At 46.7% G+C, this 8,523-nt stretch overlaps 1 protein-coding gene across 1 annotated transcript; it reads right to left on the bottom strand.

Moving 5' to 3' along the window:
* Positions 1-428: 428 nt before the first annotated feature.
* Positions 429-2,645, bottom strand: LOC120025091 (ras association domain-containing protein 7-like). The gene is made up of 5 exons (XM_038969525.1): positions 2,618-2,645; positions 2,451-2,541; positions 1,983-2,323; positions 1,547-1,764; positions 429-467 (listed from the first exon to the last, which is right to left on the bottom strand). Exons 1-5 carry the CDS (start codon positions 2,643-2,645, stop codon positions 429-431), a joined length of 717 nt encoding a protein of 238 aa, XP_038825453.1.
* Positions 2,646-8,523: the final 5,878 nt, after the last annotated feature.

Here is an 8,523-nt window from a genome sequence, read left to right as displayed (position 1 = left end):
TATAGTAAAACATGTCCACACACACACGCGCACACGCACACACACAGAGTGCAATTGGAGACTCATCCAGATGCTCCCATGAGGTTTTTCGCTGAGTCAGCAAGTGACATGTCCGGCTCTGCTTTGTGCTGCAGCCAGCTGTGTAGCTCCTCCCTCAGAGTCCTGGGACCTCTTTCGGCTAAACCCATTGGGAATAGGTTAGACAGGAATACATGTGTCAAACAGTTTGGCATGACACCAACAAAATATATTAGCATACCTTCTAGCATACAGTCACGGTGTCAGTCCGGTCGTCCTCCAGTAGTCTTGCTATGCAGAGGTAAGGCATGGCGATGGGCTGGAGGTGGGGATGTGTCTGGTCGGGAGGAGGTTGTCAGAGTAAGATGGGGTAGGGGGGAACACCCGTCTGCAGGATGAATTGCTGAAGGTTACTTCTTGTTCAGCTTCTCCAGCACCTGACACCTCTCCTGTAGGGAAGGGACAAGATGTCATTTATATTTCTGTGTCAAACATCGCCAATTTCATGTAAACTTGATTGTTAAAGGGCAGTGCAGTTAAAAAACAAGATTGCCCTGGTTGTTTTATGATATTTCCACACTATGAGGCTTGAAATAACACAGAATTATTATGATAACGTAATAGGATCTCATCTGATACTAGTCTGGTAATGAGGTTCGTAGCCATATGGGGGCGGAATAAAACAAAGATTCGGTGGAGGATGAGCATCCAAAAAACTCATAAGGACCAGTTTCCCAGACACAGATTAAGTCCTACACTAAAAAGCACGCTCAATGGAAAATGTCAGTTGAAAAAACGTTTTAGTCCAGGACTAGGCTTAAGCTGTCTGGGAAACCGGCCCATAAGGAAGCGTAGGGAAAGGCAGCGGTTATATTATTAACACAGAAAGCCAAAGGCAAGTTTCCATCTCTGGGTAGACATCACAGGTGATTCTACAGGTGTCCTCTCAAGCTCAATAACTCCTCTTCATTGCTCACCTGCTACGACAGGATACAGTTAACCCCCAGGCTGCCGAGTTATACAATGTACTGCCTCTGGGTTTATAGTGTCAGATATACAGAATAACCCCCAAACAAGTTCTAAAGAACATGACGCAACCATCTTCGAACAAAGGTTTTTTTATACTGAATATCCTAGGTTGTTTAGCAGTGAGTTTGACTTTGTCAGTTATTTTGTGTCATTGAACACAATGAATGGATTATAGTCTGATTGCTACATATACTGTTAGAAAAAAAGGTGCTATTTAGAGCCTAAAAGGGTTCTTCGGCAAAAGGGTTCTACCTGAAACCAAAAAGGGGTCTCCTATGGGGACAGCCGAAGTACCCTTTTGGAACCCTTTTTTCTAAGAATGTAGGCTAGTAATCTCTGATCTAATACAATTGGACAGGTTAGAGTTTCTACATAAGAGGGGTTAATTTGTCGAGACAAGGGAAATGGTTCAATTCCCATTGGGATCTTCATTAACATACGGCATGCGGCATCCACTAGACTGTAATTCTGCAATGCTTTCTTCGTTTCTGTCAATGACACGTCTAGCTCCACGCCCCTTCTGATGCCGATTGTGTAGCTCCTCCCTCAGTGCGCCCATGGCCTCCTCTGACTGCGGAGTGCCCGGATGAGAGCTCCGTCTCTGGGCCTCGACACAAAAGTCCTGCCCCAGTCTGAATGAATGGGTCTGGAGGTCCTTGAGCCGGAAGCTGTATTCATCCATAGAGGCATAGAGTTGGCGCAGACGTCCCTGGATATCTATACGGCCAATACAAATCTGTGTTAGTGCCTGGATGGTCCTACTGTATATGAGTGTAGGCCTACATATTCTTAGGTTACATACATTATTGCTGCATAAATGACTTGTGTATAGGAGATGTGTAACTTATAATGATATCCTAGGATATGTTTTCTAAATTGCCCCTGAGGGGATTGATAGGTGTATTGAAGTGACTGGAATTTAATGGACTACATACCCTGCTCCTTGTCCTTCTCTCGCTGCATCTGCTCCTCACAGTACTCCACATGCATCAGCTCTGCCCCATTCTGTCTCAGCCTCGTCTCCAGCACATCCAGCTCCTCTCCTAGGCCTGGATTCAGGCCTGGGAGAGGAGTTGCATGCCTCCCCATCTCCCACACCTCTGTCTCCCTTTCCAAAGCCACCAGCTGGGCCTCCAGGTCCTGTAGCATCTCTTGCTGCTGCAGCACCTGCCTGAAGACCTTCTTCTTGGACGGGTCGGACTTGTTAGCATTAGTCCTTCTGGGGATGGTAGAAGGACCAAGGTTGAAAGTGAGGGCCTTCTTCGACTCTTGACATCTGGGGGGCACGGGTGTAGGGTGCCTGGGCAAAGGGTGGACCCTATCCAGGGTGGGTCTGTTAAGTCCGTCAGTGCTGGAGGGGCCTGTACAACGCAAGATGAATTGGACCTTGATGGCCAGCTGACCCAGATAGAGACCCTAAGGGACAGTCATCAGCCACATGCTGCCTCTCTGTGCCTCGTAGCTTCTGGATGAGAACATAGCGATCCGTCTGACCTGTATAAAAGACACACCAAGACAGGAGTGAGATTGGAGGAAATTACAAAGGAAATTACATCAGACAGAGACTGACCAATAGCCTGTGTGAGGGCGATGACCATATCCTGACAGGGAGTCTCCAGTGATAGGCCACACGCTGGACAGACGGGCGGCTCAGGCAACGCTGGACAGACGGGCGGCTCAGGCAACGCTGGACAGACGGGCGGCTCAGGCAACGCTGGACAGACGGGCGGCTCAGGCAACGCTGGACAGACGGGCGCACCTGTAGTGAGGAGACAGAGAGACAGCCTGGTGCGGGGGGCTGCCACCGGAGGGCTGGTGCGTGGAGGTGGCACCGGATAGACCGGACCATGGAGGCGCAATGCAGGTCTTGAGCACCGAACCTGCCCAACCCTACCTGGCTGAATGCTCCCCGTAGCCAAGCCAGTGCGGCGAGGTGGAATAGGCCGCACTGGGCTGTGCTGGCGAACCGGGGACACCATGCGTAGGGCCGGTGCCATGTACCCCGGCCCGAGGAGACGCACTGGAGACCAGATGCGTTGAGCCGGCTTCATGGCACCTGGCTCGATGCCCAGTCTAGCCCGGCCAATACTAGGCGCTGCTACGTACCGCACCAGGCTATGCCTGCTCTCCAGGGACACCGTGCGCCTCACGGAATAACATGGTGCCTGCCCGGTCCCTCTCTCTCCAATGTAAGCACGGGGAGTTGGCTCAGGTCTCCTACCTGGCTTAGCCACACTCCCCGTGTGCCCCCACCCAATACATTTTTGGGGCTGCCTCTCTGGCTTCCAGCCGCGCTTACGTGCAGCCTCCTCATACCACCGCCTCTCCGCTTTCGCTGCCTCCAGTTCAGCTTTGGGACGGTGATATTCACCAACCTGAGTCCAAGGTCCCTTGCCATCCAGAATCTCCTCCCAGGTCCAGGAGTCCTCCAATCGCTGCTGCCCGTTACCACGCTGCTTGGTCCTTTTTTGGTGGGTGGTTCTGTAACGGTTGTCGTCTGGAGGAGAAGAGGACCAAGGTGCAGCGTAGTAATTGTTCATCTTGTTTAATGAAGGTGAACACTCAAAATACAAAAACAACAAATGTGAAAAACCGAAACAGTACTGTCTGGTGCAGACACACAAAGACAGAAAACAACCACCCACAAAACCCAACACTAAACAGGCTACCTAAATATGGTTCCCAATCAGAGACAATGACTAACACCTGCCTCTGATTGAGAACCATATCAGGCCAAACACAGAAATAGAAAAACATAGATAAACAAACATAGACTGCCCACCCCAACTCACGCCCTGACCATACTAAATAAAGACAAAAACAAAGGAAATAAAGGTCAGAACGTGACAATTCCATAATATGTTAACTCTTGCAGGGCTGTTTTGCATTCTTCCTACAATGACTTTCACAAAGATATCCTATTAAATTAGTATTTAACAGGATAAGCCTTAAAAGCCATAAAAACAAAGAGCTGTCTTAAAAAAGTGACAGGCTAGCATAAAAAATAATAACAACTGCAGATCCTAATGTGATATTGGGCGTTAGTGCCTTTATTTGACCACTAGAGGGCAGCCTCAAGGCTAAATCTGGGGGAAGTGTTTTCATTCTGACACACATTCCAGGCTTCGTTGTTGTGTATAATAAGATCCTCCAGAAACCCTGATGGTGATTAGCAACTCTCCAGGTGTCCCAAGCCAACTGACCCAAAGCAACCCCAGGACTCACAACAAACAAATAGAGGCAAAGACACACAAACACAAACACTCACACAGACAAAATTATCACACACTCAAAATAGAATGGACGCTCATTGTAAGTTTAATATTAATATGGCATGGAATTATAGTAAATGCAGTTGGACTTGAATGGTTTAAATTCTGGAATGAGCACATTAGAAACTCAAGTAAGGACAACCGTGTCACTCCTTCTATTGAGTAGTCATTGAAGTGGCTCTGAACCAGAATCAATCAATACCAATCAACTTGCATTAAGAGAGAAAGACACAGGAGAGAGGAGACGGCTGAACAGAGGACTGTAATGTTGGAGAAGATGGCAGGGGAGATGTAGAAGAGGGAGGTGGAGATGGAGAAGAGGGAAGTGGAAGTTGGGAGAGGAGAAGAGGGAGTTAGCGGTTGGGAGGAGAGAGGAGGAGATGGAAAAGAAGAAGGGGAGATGGAGAAGAGGCACTGGGGGTTGGCAAAGAGAGGAGGAGATTACAGAGGAACGGCAGCAGCTGAGCGACACAGCAAGAACACTGAGAGAGAGGAGCGTAGTCAGGAGGAAGAAAAATGATATAACGAAGAGGGGGAAACAACTTGAATATTGAAAGATGGATATGGAGAAGGAGAAGATGAGTAGGTGGGGTAGGAGAGAATGTTGCAGGTATGGATGCCATTGACCGTCTGAGGCAGAGGCTCATAGAGAAGGAAAGAGAGATGAGATAGCACAGATGGTAGACAGTTGCTGTAGGACTCCATAGCCCCTCACCTTTGACCTTAACATGAACCCTATTTCTTCTATGTCTTGTTTTGACTTCAGGGTTTGGCCCCAAGGGGTCCTCTTTTCACTGGAAGCCATAAAAACAAAGAGATGTCTTAAAAGAGTGACAGGCTAGCATAAAAAAAAATTCAAACAACTGCAGATCCTAATGTGATTGGGCGTTAGTGTCTTTATTTGACCACCGGAGGGCAGCCTCTTATAGACTGACGCACATTGATGACAAATCAGGAATCGAATGAAAGTTCATAGAATTAAGAATTGGAATACTAATTTAATAGGATATCTATGTGAAAGTCCTTGTAGGAAGAATGCAAAGTATATCTCAACCACTTTGGAAAACAACCCTGCTAAGAGTTAACATATTATGGAATATAAGAAATGATTCCAAAGTCATAATTTATCCATCTTTAAAAAAAAATATTTCGAAACATACACCTACTTTTATTGTATAATGTGTAGCCTACAACTCACTCAGCTCTAACATGTAGCGAAATAGGAGACATTACATTTTCCATAGCTTTTATTGAACCAGGGAATTGAGTAAAAGCTAGAGACTTATACTGTAATTAACTGTCAGGATAGATGATAAATATACTGTGAGTCTATCTGCAGGCACTGTCCAGCTGGTGTGTGTGTGTGTGTGTGTGTGTGTGTGTGTGTGTGTGTGTGTGTGTGTGTGTGTGTGTGTGTGTGTGTGTGTGTGTGTGTGTGTGTGTGTGTGTGTGTGTGTGTATGCTTGTGAAAAGGAGGGGGTGGTGTCTAAATCAACAGCTTGATTGTTAAAACCAGGTCTTATCCTAATAGACATGAATGGCTCACAGAAATATTCCATTGATTCAAATGCATGATTTAGGCTGCATACATGTTTAGAATTACAAGCGTAGATCCCAAGCCAATAGATATCCACTCTCTAGTTGAAGCTACTCACTCCTGTTTCAACCTCCATAACTCTATATAACCTGGTAAATACATACTTCATGCTATAATTATCTAAATGCTATAGCCTCATGGATGGCAAAACGGACTCTCTCCATTGCAGACCAGCAGGTAATCTTGGGTTTGCCCTTGATATTAGTGGGAATCAGTTCAGTTTCAATAGTTTGACCCTCACCTAGAGTGGCAGCTATGGCTAAGAGCGACAGCACATAGGTGACAGAGAGAAATGACCTGCCACCAATAGCCCAATTCCAAATCCACCGTTATCCCATACTCTGTATCCCCTAGTCACCTGTGTAGATCTGAAATGGGTGGCTACACTGATTGGTTTAAGCATGGTGGATGGACAAGGTGGATGGAGCTATTACCAGAGAGAGAGAGAGAGAGAGAGAGAGAGAGAGAGAGAGAGAGAGAGAGAGAGAGAGAGAGAGAGAGAGAGAGAGAGAGAGAGAGAGAGAGAGAGAGAGAGAGAGAGAGAGAGAGAGAGAGAGAGAGAGAGAGAGAGAGAGAGAGAGAGAGAGAGAGAGAGAGAGAGAGAGAGAGAGAGAGAGAGAGAGAGAGAGAGAGAGAGAGAGAGAGAGAGAGAGAGAGAGAGAGAGAGAGAGAGAGAGAGAGGAGTTCCGGAGTTCCAAATTAAGCAGCAGCAGCTGAAAAGATGAGATCCTAAAAATATTGAAATTTATATGGTTTTTAGAGTAAAGTACATCGAAAAAAAAGCAAAAGAAAACTGCTAGACAGAATAGGAGACCAAACAAGCAGCAAACAAAGAAGAAAGGATTCTGAAAAAGTAACAATTTTTCATAAAATTATACAGTTTTCTTAGCTAGCTAAGTTGTTTACCTGTTGCTAGGCAGTTGCTAGGGACTCTCCTGAAAGAAGCTAGCTAGCTAACAAGGAGTGTCTAGTTGACAGAAGAGAAGAAGGGACAAAGTGGGACAAAATAAGGACAGAAGAAAAGGGAAAGGGGACATCAAGGTGAAGCAGTCCTCTAAAGACATAAAAGACAATAATACAAGAAACAACACTTCTATTGCAACATTGTAGCCAACATCACCAGCGTTGCTATGGAAATTGTTTACCCACCAGACATCAAAACAGAGAAAGCTAAGAAAAGTTTCAAAGGTTTGTTGATGGGACAGAACCATGAATGCCTGTTTGCAGATCTTACCAGTTGCAAAACAAGAGCAAATTTAATTTTTAATACCAAACGAGGGCACATATGGAAAAGGGTTATTTGCAACCATTTCCCTTTCTCAAAAAAGAGAGGCATCAGCCAAGGATGTCAGATCAGCATTTTTGAAGAAGCTGACCCTAGCAACACATATCAAACAGTGAACGTATATAATAATGGAACTGTATTGATACAAGGCAATGATTCAAGCCTCCAGGCTTTTGAGAATAGGTTTACTACCCTAAAAGCAGAAGCTGAAATCATCTCAGAAACTGAGGAAAAAGTCAAGGAGGGAGATGACGGTGAAAAGCAGGCCCCAACGGTCTCTGTGACCCAGCAAGAAGCCCTCAGTGTCCCTCTACCTACCTCACCTGCAGCAGACAGAGCCAAGGACATGCCTACAACACCAAGAACACCTGCTATGCAACGTTTCCACAACACCCTCTCTCTAGTCGAAGCAGAGGTCATAGAACTCAGAGAGAACAAGCTTCAAGAGGAGGACACTGTCCAGAAACTTAAAGAAGAGATGAAACAGTTCAAGGAGGAGAGCAGAGCATCTATTGCTAAACTAGAAAGCAGAATGGACAAACTGAGTCAGACAAATGATGACCTCAGAGACCATCTGAGCACAACAAGAAAGGAGCTAGAACAAAGAGAGAGATACATTGACCTCCTCAACCAGCAGCGAGTCATTATGTCCTCTGCATCTAGAGAACATGTCCACCAGCTTGGCATAACACAAGCAGAACCCGAGACCAGCCTGGCCTCCACCACACAGCCTGATGACACTGCACCAGCCTACCAGTCTGCTCCAGCCCAGGTCAGCCAACCAGCCTCTCAGTCTGCTCCAACACAGTGTGCTCCAGCCCAGGTCAGAATACCAATCTCCCAGTCTGCTCCAGCACAGGTCAGAATACCAGTCTCCCAGTCTGCTCCAGCACAGGTCAGAATACCAGTCTCCCAGTCTGTTCCAGCACAGTGTGCTCCAGCCCAGGTCAACCTACCAGCCTCTCAGTCTGCTCCAGCCCAGGTCAGCCAACCAGCCTCTCAGTCTGCTCCAACACAGTGTGCTCCAGCCCAGGTCAGAATACCAGCCTCCCAGTCTGCTCCAGCCCAGGTCAGAATACCAGTCTCCCAGTCTGCTCCAGCCAGACAGTCACCCACAACTGCAATCTTTATTGATTCAAATGGGAAGTTCTTAGTCCAGCAAAGATTATTCCCTAGACACCAGGTGTATAAGTTCTGGTGTCCTACAACTGACAGTGCAATGCAGCTACTCAGTCAGACCAGGATTGACACCCTCGACAACATCATCATCCACACTGGCACAAACGACCTTCATGCCAAAGGTGAAGATGTATCTGGGGCAG

The sequence above is a fragment of the Salvelinus namaycush genome, chromosome 30, assembly GCF_016432855.1.
Source record: "Salvelinus namaycush isolate Seneca chromosome 30, SaNama_1.0, whole genome shotgun sequence".
Taxonomy (NCBI): Eukaryota; Metazoa; Chordata; class Actinopteri; order Salmoniformes; family Salmonidae; genus Salvelinus; species Salvelinus namaycush.
This window is presented reverse-complemented; position numbering and strand designations above follow the sequence as displayed.

Bases quoted from the DNA above. Each gene is read 5' to 3' on its own strand.
- LOC120025091 (XM_038969525.1), bottom strand. From the start codon at position 2,645: ATGGTCATCGCCCTCACACAGGCTATTG. The intron at 2,542-2,617 runs GTCAGTCTCTGT...TCTTTTATACAG, and splicing joins CGCCCTCACACAGGCTATTG to GTCAGACGGATCGCTATGTT. The intron at 468-1,546 runs GTCATTGACAGA...CCTTCCCTACAG, and splicing joins AGGGGCGTGGAGCTAGACGT to GAGAGGTGTCAGGTGCTGGA.